The sequence below is a fragment of the Anabrus simplex genome, chromosome 3, assembly GCF_040414725.1.
Source record: "Anabrus simplex isolate iqAnaSimp1 chromosome 3, ASM4041472v1, whole genome shotgun sequence".
Lineage (NCBI taxonomy): Eukaryota > Metazoa > Arthropoda > Insecta > Orthoptera > Tettigoniidae > Anabrus > Anabrus simplex.
In genome coordinates, this window is record NC_090267.1 from 438309580 (window position 1) to 438323019 (window position 13440).

Sequence of the window (13440 nt, forward strand, 5' to 3'; positions counted from 1 at the left end):
AACTTTTATTTCACATTATGTAAAAGACTCCATTTAAACTCCATATTTGAGTATAACATGTATATTATAGAATACATTCTACATTTTACAGAAACAGGCATGTCACATCATTGCAATCATATTTACAATGCACAATTGTGTATGAAAATATCACCGAACATTTATATACCTACATTTCATTTGTACAAGTAGTTTTTGTTTATCTTTACACTAACATTAAGTATTTTCAGGTCTTCTCTCATTTTTTTATATTTTTCTTAATAAGCTGGTATCGTCTTTTAAGCTACCTCAGTATTTCTACTCCATGATGCAATAAGAGAGGCATAAAGGTGGATATATGGGAATTATGTAAGCAAAACAAACCAATGGACCAAAGTGCAACACAATTTAACATGAGACTTTAGAATTTCAAGAAATGAATGTTTTTGCTTTCACAATATGTTATGCTGAAACAAAAGCAATATGTTATGATCATTTTAAAAGACATTTTGTCAGCAAGCTGTCACTGACAATGCAGTGCATGAGCTACAATTCTAGCCTACTGGGGACAAATGGCACTTAAAGATTCATAACATGCATCATGATATTAGAAATACCTTACATTTATTTAACCATTCTTTTCATCCCCAAAAGCCGTCCTAGTTAAAACCTTGTAATAAGAGTCCTGTGTAATTGTGTAGATTTAACAAGTAAAAAATTAATTTTTTGAACAAGTTGTAAGGTGAATGTGAAAGAATAGAATTACTTTCGAAGAAATACTATGGTTGATATAGTCTTAAAATATTTTATAACAAAGACATCACAATTTCGATGGACGCAAATTTGGGACTCCACAATATCTACTATTGTGAGTTAAATGGTGAAATGGTACTAATCAAAGAACTTGTAAACTGTGAAATAGTATTAGAAATAGAATGTTACATAATGCCTCTGGTTTCTAAAGTTATGCTATTATCGCAATCAGTCAAGTTGCATCAGTGAACGTCCTCACCGATTAATGGACGTGTTCAAAGCACCGAGGCTGGCTACCTCACTGTCAAACTACTGGGGCAGTAGAAAATACTATCGCAGTTCCTGCTGCCACTTTTCCCCGTTTCAATACATCACAGAAAGTTACAATTATTTGTTTCTTTTTCACTGATTTTGTACAAATTATTCATTGTTTAAAAGTGCATCTCATTTGTTGATCAAAACAGAGCCATATGATACATCACAGTATGCAAAATTAATAATATTCTTTTACATAAAGATTCCAAAATAAATTTACGAATAATTCCTAAATAGGCTTTTTTTAATGTCAGTCAATCACAGGAATTCATTACTCAATCACTTCCTTCAATGATCCTACTCTGAAGCATATCTGATGTATGATAATAGACAAAATTACAGCCAGTTGTTACAGGACATAATCACAACAAACTTAATACATGCACTTGTATACAAGCACAAAATATTCCATCAATTTCATAATATGATAGAATTAACATGTGAAGTATTTAAACAATTCAATCCATTAAACATTGGACACTTGTCTGTTGTTTTTTAACAAACGTTTATACATACATCTTTATATGATAAAAATTACATTGAATGTATATATTTTTTAACTTCAAAACACTTTACGAACAACTTGGAAAACAGCAAGAAAGTCTCCCAGAAGAGACACAATAATTTTAAATTAGAAACTTTAAAATCGCCAAATACTTCAATATGCTAGCTCTACAGTGGAATAGAACAAACCCATTTATATTGGATTTTACATACAGAATTCTAAAGGTACACTTGTTCTTTGAAATTCCAAATAGACAATGAATAAGAAACTTGCTTATCATGAAGACTGACACCAATTTTCTTTGCTGTATCTTATGTTATGCGACAGCTAGAAAGAGAACTTTGTTAAGTACAACACTTCAAATTCCTGGCTACTGTCCTGCACACTGACTTTCTTCACAGTTAACATCACATTCCTTTCCTTTTTTCGGCACTGTTGTGGACAACAGAAACCAATCCAAGGACTCTCCCCAAAAATGCACCATGCACCACCCTTAATCAAAATATACAGTATTTTGGTGGAATATGATAATGATACCTTACACCTAGGCCCTACAGATGCTAGGATTAACAAAATAATAAATAAGTTACACATATATAGCTTTGCATGTACATTACATTAAAAGAGGAAGAAAAAGACCACACTTCTTTACATGCAACAGTACCACTCAATCAGCAGTAAAAAATACAGACTTTGATTAACATTGCCTCAATTTCTAGTATGTAATGCTGAAGGAACGTGGACTGGTCCAATCAAAATTAAGCATCTTTACTTAATCCAAGGAAATGAACATGCCAAGTCAGAAATGCATAACAGGAAAGAATTTTTATTACACCTCATTGCCTAAAATTCTAAAGGGAATCAAGACACAGAAAGAAAACTGAAGGGTTGTACTCTAATGTAACTCTGTGAAAGTTTATAAACTTGAAAGGAATATGCAATTTTTAGTAACAAACAGTTGCAGATAAAATTCAGACAGGCTCCTGGGCTAAATGGTCAGAGGGCCCCAGTTTTGATTATATTGGCCAGGTCGGGTCTTTCAACTGTGTGCAGTTAATTCCTCTGGCTCGGAAAGTAGGTGTTAGTGTTTGTCCCAATACACTCTTCTTCCTGTACAGACAACACACCAGCTACCACAGAAACATGCAATCCATCCCGCAGAGGGTTGGAATCAGAAAGGACATCTGGCAGTAAATCCACATCAAGTGCTAACCACAATAAATGGGAAAAGAATACTTAAGATAAAATTCACCTAGAGATCAGTTTAAATGAAGGCATTCGAGAATATAAGATGGTGATAATACTCGGTGAACTGAGGAATATTTTAATAAGGATCAATACTTTTTTAACATTTATCAATGGAACTCCATGCAGTACCACAGCTTAAATTCAGATTGGCATGTAGAAAAGTGTGGACAACTTCACGAGAAGGTTTCTTTTATTCCTGGAGTTAAATTGGACCACAGTTTGTTGTATCATCGCAGCTCCCAATCCCAGGCCTCTCCCCAGCACCAAATTCAGACACTTACAAAAATAGAGTTCTCTGCTTGCAACCATCAACATTGTTCCTGAGATCTATTAAAAACTGAAATATTCCTTGCTTTGCATTCGTTGAAAAATAGTATGATTTTCTTCTGGCAAAAATCCAGAAAACAGTAACATATATAATAATTGCACATGAAATACGCAAGCACTTATTTTCCTCTCTGATGTAGAGTTCTTTTCCAGTCCTTTTCTTTTTTTTTTTTTTTCCCACTAGTCAACTCGATATGTACAATCAGGTCCACAAAGTTTGAGTGTCTAGCAGCCAGAAGTGGGAGGTCACGCTCCTGTGCAGTCTATTTCAATAATGTCTTTGGGCACATCAACAAACTGGTACACGAGTCTCTGGCCGTCCACCTTCGCTAAGATGCCTCGCTGGTAGTAATACCTGGAATGCAAAAAAGAACATCACAATATAATATAATACAATACAATAACATAGCATAGTTGGAGGTGATGATCTTTTATAATAACAATTTTGTGTGAAATGTATTAACCTTTATAACATCAGTATTTTAAGTTTTCATGACAAGCAAAACACTTTTTAAATGTGTTTTTAAAATGTTATAAAATGAAAATTTGCCGGGCTGAGTGGCTCAGACGGTTAAGGCGCTGGCCTTCTGACCCCAATTTGGCAGGTTCGATCCTGGCTCAGACCGGTGGTATTTGAAGGTGCTCAAATGCGTCAGCCTCGTGTCGGTAGATTTACTGGCACGTAAAAGAACTCCTGTGGGACAAAATTCCGGCACCTCGGCGTCTCCGAAAACCGTAAAAAGTAGTTAGTGGGACGTAAAGCAAATATTATTATTATTATTATAAAATGCAAATTTAATAAAACTGTGCAAAAACTCATGTTTTTAAAAATAAAACTTTAGTTTTTATCATTTTTTCCTGGAAAGTCAAACTGAGGAGTTTGTGCCCTGTTGGACAGAATGCAACAGTTTAGCTAAGCAGGTCTGTAATGTATCTGGGATCCTACCAGCATTATTTACTGAAATAACTACACATGATGGTAGGAAATAAGAGCAAAATGTTCACGTGTGTTCTACGATTTCCTTCAACACTGTCACTGATTCATGAACATGACTTGAGTTAATCCTGTATATTTAATTTTTCTGATTTTGTATCAATGTAATTTTTTCTTGACGTATCAGTTTATAACAAATGTACAATTTTATTCAACTTAGTAAAATAAAAATTAATAGCTCAAAGCAAAAGTGATTTTAATTTCACATTAATATTATCAAAACTCACATTCTATGTTTTTCTTCAAAATGCTAAATCAGAGATGCATAAATGCTACAATTAACCACCCCTCAGCACAGTGTATCCAATATTACATGCAATATTTTCAATGAACTGCACACTTCTAATTTACAGATCTGAGATATCGCAGGTTTTTACTTTTTATGCAAAATGTCAAAACCTGACAATAATTGGGAAGCCTAACGAAATGACATAAATAAAACCCCCGAATATAAAGGTTTTGTGCACAGAGTTCCTAAGTTTCCACAAGATGGCATTTTATAACTTCACTATTACATTTTCAAATTCTCAGACTTAATTCTTGTCATAGTGTAAAAGGATGAGAGTGAATCAAGATAATGTGATGTAGCTCTGTGAATTCTTCTTTACTTCAAGACATATATGATACGGCAACAAAGATTTTGGTGATTTATGTAGAATGACAAAAAGTCTTATTTTTATTGTAATATGTCAATGTAAAAATGTTTTTCCCATTGTATATTTTTTAAGCAAAGTTACTGATATTACAGCATATTCATCTCTGGAAGCATTTCACGGATTTACATTTATTTTTAATAGCAGCGAATATATTCAGGCTTTTAATTAAACTGTACATTCCTTTAAAAATGACTTAACATTATTGTGAATAACTTTTAAACCTATTCTCCATAAACCATGCTTCCTGGCTAATTTAGCATAATTTTCTTCACATATAAATGAGAAGAGCTTCCTTTGGGAACTTAGTTAACTTTATCTGCAGTTCAGGAGATACAGAAAGCCTTGAAGTTTTCAGAAACCCATTCAGTATGATTCTTTCTTACACAAAGTGCAGTCAATTATCTTAGTTTAAAACACCTACCTCAGTGCTCGTCCCATCGTCTCGTAATTCATGTCAGGTTTGTTCTTGTGCAGTCCCCAAAGCCGCGACACAGCCTTCGAGTCCACCAACTTGAACACTCCCTTCTCCCTGTTGGTCCACTTAATGTAACGTGGACAGTAGTCTCGGTCTTGGAGCAGCTTTAAAAGGAACTCCCACAGGTACGTTGTCGAACCTGCATCAAACGACAACATTTGAAAAAAAACTGCTAGATAAATAAGAAAATACAATGTATTACTCGTTCAGTCTGTCTAGTAAGCTTAAGGGAAATATTTTCCGCGTCAGTTTTCTAAAAACGACCTTACCTTCGCGACTCTTCCGCTTGACGGCCCCAGGTTCACCACTCTTGGGCTTCTTCATCTTCTTCTTGGCGCGGGGAGGAAAACCGAGGTCCAGCATGTAGAGGTCGTCGCTAACGCTGGACGTGGCAGCCTGGATGACGGACGTGGGAATGGCAGGTCGGGGTGGCAAGGGGGCGGGCGGCGCGGCGAATTGTTGCTGGGGTGGTTGCTGTTGGGGATGGAACGATGATGGTTGCTGAAGACGATGCGGCGCGGGGAGATTCGGCATGTATCCACTGTAACCGTCCGTAACTAGAACACACAAATCAACATCCTTTTTTAAAAGTAATTCTACCCAAAAACAACTGTACACTATAAATACACAAAATAATAATTTTAAAAATAAAAAAATCAGACATTTTTCAAAGATATCTACATAAACCTACGTGTCGAGAAACTAGCTGGTCATGAAATTAGTGTTTTGTATTTTTTCGCTATTAGAGGAGTAAATGTCTTTCTGATGTTTATCCTTCTAGTATCGGTTCTCACACGTGCAGAGAACGTAAACATTAGTAGTTCTACCATAGCGTATTCGCTATGATTCTACCTTAAAATTAAGCTAACGGTACAAATCTTGGTCCTCTGTCTTCCGACGAGAAAAATGCTGGATAAAATCTAATTTCTGTTCCATCTCCCAAACTTCTACGACAATGTTTCGGAAGTGTAAAATGATACTTTAATTTGCAATGTTGCGGACATTTCAGAATGCATATACAATCAAGAGTTTTCGAAAAAAAGTTTGATACTTAATTAACAGATTTATTATTTCGCATCATATTCATTCCAATTATAGAAAATTGCGAGTGTCTTGCACAGACTACACAATTGATTACACACTATCTACAACATAACCTTGAATATATCCACTCTTGTTTCATGATAAAATGACCCAACTTGTTATTCAACAATTTTATACTGGCACAATCCCAACTTTTTTCTTACAAACAGCATCCCTGACCAATCTACGACGGTCGGTGGGGACAGCCTTGAATACGGTCAATCGCTCTGGTGAGCACTCCGTCGTAGTTACCTCATCGATCGACAGATGGCAGCGCCAACATGTTCGACTCTACGCCGCTAGAGAAACAAATTAAAACGTCTTTGGCAACTTCCGCCACCGTTCCAGACACGTAATGCGGACACTAGTAACAATAAGACTATAAATAACAATATGCAAACTCGACAAGTCACTAAGGTTAACAATGGGAAGTGCAAATGCGTAGTTGTACGCAGCTCTAAAACAGCCATTAATCGGTCCACGTCCTCCCAACTCATGAACACAATATCTACTTAAGTTTTCATCACGTACTGATCTTAAGGGATTCTTCTAATTCGTCATCCGCAATATATGTTATTAGAAAAATAAGAATCGAGAGTAATAAAGGCAGATCCAAGGACGGTAATCACTATAGGCCTCCATGGTGAGATCGATGTTTTTCTTTCTGCTAGTTGTTCAATGTGTTACTGCGATATTACATATTTTCAACTACGCAAGGATGGGAAAGCACGGAAAAACCACTTTCAGGACTACCGACGATGGATTCGAACCCGCAATCTCTCGAACGCAAGCTCACAGCTGCGCGACCCTAACCGCACAGTGGTGAGATCGAAATGTTTGCTCACATCTTAGGATCATGTCATTACAGCGAATGTGTAAGGAACTATAGACACTGACACCTCAGCATCCGGTTACAGTGACTGTATAGGGTCAGTACATCCGGTCGTCTATGACTAACACACTGCGGGAAAAATGAGTACACAGGGCATGAATTGGTGGCGGAACGGGAAGAACTGGCATGATTGGATTTAAATCCAGAGAGAAGAACTACATTCTCGATCGATCAAACCACCAAATCCGAGACCCATATAAAACCTCACGAAGTATATGATGAGAAGAAAGGGTAATACTGTGATGTGCCTGCCATCCAATTTACAAGGTTAACACATGGAGGTCATAGGGCTTATGCTGGAAGCGAAGGGAACTATTTCCAAACTGCGGGTCCCAACAACCAGGGGATGCCTGGCCGAGGCGGTAAAGGCGTGGTCGGTTCGCCCGGAAGGACGTGAGTTCGAATCCCCGTCAGGAAGTCGTAAAATTTAAGAAATGAGATGTCCACTTCCGGAGGTGCATGAGGTTCTTTCAGCCTACACCAAAAATGAGTACCAGGTTAATTCCAGGGGGCAAAGGCGGCCGGGCGTAGAGCTAACCACTCTACCCCATCACGTGCCGAGGTTAACAATGGTGGAAGCCTTTACCTTCCACTCCTCCAAGGGCCTTCGTGGCCTGTACGGAGGTGACTTTGCTTTGATTTTGCTTTTGGGTCCCAACAACGAGACTTTTCGGTGTACGGAATGAAACAGTCCCTAACTGGGGCATGCGCACATTGGAAGCTCATTCTTTCCATTCTACCAGTTACAGACTTGTTAACAGTATCCATTCCACATTTAAGCATTAGATGAATAATATTGTACTGAATATCAAATATGTCCTGTACTCAATTATTTTTCTTATCGATTTAGGAGCACTCTCCCTGATAATTTGATAGGTATTCTTTGACATTTTCGGCAACGTCAAGATTTGGAGGAAGAATAATCAAAATCCTCGAGAACAGGGTTGTAAATTATTGCTTGCAGTGCAGTATTCAAAGTCTCCCAATGATGACCATTAAAAAAAACAATGGTATATGAAACAAATATATCGCATTTGTACAGCGGCTCGGATACCGTTATTTATATAAAACTGTTTTCTTCTATGGACAACAGAAAAACAGAAATATCCACAAAGCAACAAAACAATTAGCCTAAAACAGATGAGGGACTTAACGGCGTATTTTAAGTGTACATTTAAAATGGTCCATCACCGTAACTTGAAGTTTACGTGACAGAGCTCTTATGCAACCTCACCTTCAAGCATCCGTATTTTGGATATAAATAAAGAACGGTGGTGGGGGGCATGCAACAACGGCACGGCTCGGACATGCCGTGCCGCTCCGTGCCGTGCCGGGGAGAGCTGGGTGGAGCGGTTCAAGGCCGTGGAGGCGGGGCTACGCCGGTGTCACTGGTCTCAGCTCCCTCTGCAAGCAAGCTGCAGCCATTTCCGCCCTGCCCCGGGCACGAACCGAGCGATCTTTAGACTCGCTGTGAACAATAGAATTTTCTTACCTCACATGGTCATGGGAAAAAAACACAGCACATGTGAGAAACTTGCACCATTTCGGTGGAACCACTATTGTTCCAAAAGTCCGCCCCGCACTCGCGAAAAAAAAAAAAATAATAATAATAATAGTAGGCTCAGTACTACCTCACTTCACAAACCATCTGCGGCAATGTTCTGTCCACGTGCGGTATTTTCGTAACAACGGCTGACCACGATATCGCTGTGCTAATCAATCACAGAGATACTGTAGTAAGTTTTCTCAGTACAATAATTTAAAAAACACTACGTCAATGGGCACACAACGCGAAATTAATAAAGCTCTTTATTAAAACCTAAGTAAACACGTTCAATTCGGGAGTTAATGTTCAAAATACGACTTGGGCTCGTAACCCAGCCATATTCAAAATACCAACAACCAACTTATGATTATTAAAACGGCCCTAAATGCATTCATCGTATCGCGAGAGGGGTCCGTTAGCTGTTGAATAAATGCAACACGTTCTGAAAGCCGAGAACATCCAGTCACTCAATTGTCCTGACGTGATGCGCATCAGGAAGGAATCTGTGACATCGTCATGAGAGAAAAAGGGAAATTGTTCAATTCCACAAAAGGTAAACTGTTTGCAAAACGTACATACCTTTGCACATGTGGACATGAATCTGGTGTTCCATATCAGGCAGGAGGAAGATGGGTACTCCTTTTAAGACGAAATTAGAGTGCATATTTCAAGAAAAATATGGCTTTAATGCCCATGCTATGTTTAGAGACTGTTCTGTCTCTGTTCTCTGGAGAGGGGAAAATTAATGTACTAGAACTGACATGGGTCTCTAGCACTTATGGAAATGGCGTATGGCTTTTAGTGCCGGGAGTGTCCGAGGACAAGTTCGGCTCGCCAGGTGCAGGTCTTTTGACTTGACTCCCGTAGGCGACCTGCGCGTCGTGGTGGTGGTGAAGACAACACATACACACAGCCCTCGTGCCAGCCAAAATTAACCAATGATGGTTAAAATTCCTGACCCTGCCGGGAATCGAATCCGGGAATCCTGTGACCAAAGGCCACCACGCTAACCATTTAGCCATGGAGCCGGACTCTTAGCACTTATTCATAGTAAATGCCGACCGATTATGCCAAGTTTCAGAAGGCGAGCGCTAAACTAATTGTGATACGCAGATGGTATACGGTACTGGTACATATAATTTAATGCTACCTCCTAAAACGAATATTTAAGAGCACCAAAAGGATAAATGAAGTAATAAAGATTCCGTGGACAAAAATCGGACATTTTCATTACAAAGTCTTCTTCACGGATTTTTGTTTAATTTATTGGGGTCGTTACTTCATATGGACTTAGCTCAGTTTTCCGGCGTGTTTCTGCAGAGCTTGGTAGTGCGGTGAGTTGTATATACATCCAGAGAAGTCTATTAAGACAAACAAAAACACCCAGCCCCCGAGCGAGAGAGAGAGAAACCATTCGCAGTTAAACCCCCTGCCCGGCTGAGAATCGAACCCGGTGCCCTCTGAACCGAAGGCCATTACGTTGACCATTCAGCCAAGGATCCGGGTTTTCAGAGGCCCGATCACCAGTTAAGAAACTTTTACAGTTTGCTGCTACCATTTTAAGTAATATGCCACACAAACAAGCTCCACGATGACGTTCTGCCATCAAGACAAAGACAATTTTGTCTCTCTATTCAGAATTTTCAGAGCAGTATTTTCTTACATCTGTCGATACGTCCTGTCCTTTCTGCATTTACTTCCCTGAGATGCAGGCGATCATTGCGAACAATTCTCTTAGCCAGCAATTACAGAACTTCAACGCTGAACACTAGGATGAGATGAAGAAACGGTGTCACGCTCAATGAAACACTTCAGCGGCGTCTAGCTGTAGACTCCACACGGGTTGTGTACGGTTTCACAGTGCTCTTGAGAAAGCTATTTGTTTCGTTGGCGGAAATGGAGCCGAGAGAATAAGGCTGTAACGCTGCAGCAGCCGCCATCACGGCATGTGTTCGCGATGCGATGCGAAGGTCAGCCCTTCCCGTCCGTTTCCTGGTCATTGGCATCTCCTGCGTCACCCGGCCAGGGGACAAAGAGGACGCCAGGCTCAAGGTAACGCCGACTAACAAAACGATCATGGGAGAAGTGCCAGCCAGTTAACATGGATCACCAACAATACACATCGAAAGTGTTCTATTCCACACTGGTGAAGAAGCTTCTGGCATTAGATACGGTAAATGAGCGCGCTTTCTCTTCAAGACCTTGACTGTCATGCTCACACCAATGACGACGAGAAAAAAAAAAAAAAAGATTTTATTTCACTAGTCATCCAATGGGAACGTGAGGTAAATTAGAACGGAATTCTGTATGCTATTACCTGATATCAGGATAAGAAACTATGGTCCTTGTCTCATTTCCGGCAATAGCTTGAAGAGGAAGCCTTCCCGGATGTAAGAAGACGGGAGAAATCATACGAATGGACAGCAAACAAGCTATTGCTTAATGGGCGACGGAGGATTACGAATGGCCGTCGGCGCTTTACCTATAAGATGATGCTCTCCAAAACAGACAGGCCTCCAAATCATTACTCTGGATCGAAAGATAAGTCACGACAGATACAGCCCAAGAAAGATACTACCGCTTGCTTCACGAGGCGGAACAAACATGATTATGATAAAAAAAATACACCATGCCAGAAAAACACCGATACACCTTTCATTTCCGCCTTATAGTAAACCATTTATTAAAAATATATAGGCCTATATGCGATGTAGCAGCGAAGTAGAATAAAAAAAAAATTGTCCAAAAACCAAAAGAGAGCAAGATAATGGAATATAAAATGAGGGTCAGTTCTCAACTACTGTAATAATAACAATAACAAGCAAAATACGTTTTTCTCTATTATATCGAACTTTACGAAACATATTTGAATGAACGTTTCGGTAAGTGTTTAGAACTGTTAAACATTCGAAATTACATTACAGTATTACAAAAACAGGATCCCGTAACAGGCTATAGGCCTATCTTCCAGTCTTTCATTTCCTCAATCTTCACAGTATGTCTTTCAGTCGGCTATAACCCTAGATATCAGTGCTCTTGAACAGCATTGAAATAAGCAAATAAATGTATGATATTTAAATAGTGAACATGAAACTCGTAAGAAAATACAAAACATTTCGTCTCAGTCCGCACGATAGATGTGCTTTGTGACAGGAGCATCCTCGCGAGATCAGAAACTGTTAATAACATTCGTCGAAACCGCATAAATCAAATCGATATCACTAATAGTGGTGGGTGGAGCCCTTTGTGGATAATTTAAACCTGGTAAAGGGAGTCGGATTTTTTGACGACGGAAAAGAAGTCCGTTAGACATCTCTGCAGATGAATCTGGTGTTTACCAATAATACCGTAGACTTCTGATTTCTCTGCCATTTGGTGGAGTAAAACGGAACGTCGAAATTGACGCGCAGGCAGCCGAAATGACGTCACATCAAATTGCTCGCACACGGTAGCCAAAGGTGTATTATTATTATTATTATTATTATTATTATTATTATTATTATTATTATTATTATTATTATTATGAAACATATTATTGCATTTTCCCATATATGTTTCTACAGGGTACAGAAATGCTAGAAATGGCGGTTTCTGTTGCAAGGTAACTGGAACCAGTGCGTTAGTTAATGGTGGGATAAACACATGCTGGAAAGTTGTAGAACTGTCACTATGTGCGTGGAAATGGAAACCAGTCCGTGCCGCTTGGCCGTGCATGTAGGTTAGCGTGCTACTTGCTACACGGCTGGACCAGCCAGCTCGCTACCTCTGCTTTCTCGACTTTCCTTTTTACTCATTCGCTTTCAAACACACATATTCCCGTTATTATTGCAATTGTCACCCTCTCGGAGAGACAACCCTCATAATGCGTCTCTAAGTATAAACAGGTAGGCCAGTAAGTGTCACACACAGTTTCCATATACCGCAGCAATAAGTCTGCCATTTAAACACAAACATTATGCCGCGCAAACCACTACGACAAACGAATCAGCTTGACAAAGCAAAATTGCACACAAAATGCGGCCGCTCGAGCGAACTGTATCCATCCAGGGAACCGCCGCGAATTTTAAACTAATAACTAGAATATTTCCACATTAAGATAAAAATCCCTGCCTTCGTAAACTCACAGACTAAATATTAAGCCCTTGGTAGATATTATAGGCTTTATCTCTCAATTTTCGCTAAGTTTTCTTGTTTTCACGAATATCTAATGAGTTTATGTAACATGAAAACAAAGAGGAAATGAGCAAATGCTCTCAATATTACTTTTCTACAAGTTTTCAACGAATTCTCTATATTGCTCACACCGATAATCTATCGCATTGGGGGTTAGAATCACAATGAAATCCATGAGAAGCCTAGCTGAGATTGAATCCGATTGTTCTTTCCTTCACCGGCGAGTTGGCCGTGCGGTTAGGGGCACACAGCAGTGAGCTTGCATCCGGGAGACAGTGGGTTCGAGCCCCACTCTCAGCAGCCCTGAAGATGGTTTTCCGTGGATTCTCATTTTCACATCAGGCAAATGCTGGGGCTGTACCTTAATTAAAGCCACGGCCGCTTCCTTCCCACTCCTAGGCCTTTCCTATCCCATCGTCACCATAAGACCTATCTGTGTCAGTGCGACGTAAAACAAATTATAAAAAATGTTCTTTCTTTCTCTTGGATTTTTT

At 39.3% G+C, this 13440-nt stretch overlaps 1 protein-coding gene across 3 annotated transcripts in view; it reads right to left on the reverse strand.

Annotated features, from left to right (window-relative positions):
- Positions 1 to 535: 535 nt before the first annotated feature.
- Positions 536 to 13440, reverse strand: part of Eip74EF (Ecdysone-induced protein E74) — a 570400-nt gene continuing 557495 nt past the window's right edge. For all 3 annotated transcript variants that reach the window (XM_068226749.1, XM_067143498.2, XM_067143500.2), the window contains 3 exons: positions 5522 to 5809; positions 5199 to 5391; positions 536 to 3482 (listed from right to left, as the gene is read on the reverse strand). In XM_068226749.1, coding sequence (XP_068082850.1) covers positions 3374 to 3482; positions 5199 to 5391; positions 5522 to 5809 — 590 coding nt within the window. In that variant the 3' untranslated portion in view covers positions 536 to 3373. The remainder of the gene's footprint in view (positions 3483 to 5198; positions 5392 to 5521; positions 5810 to 13440) is intronic.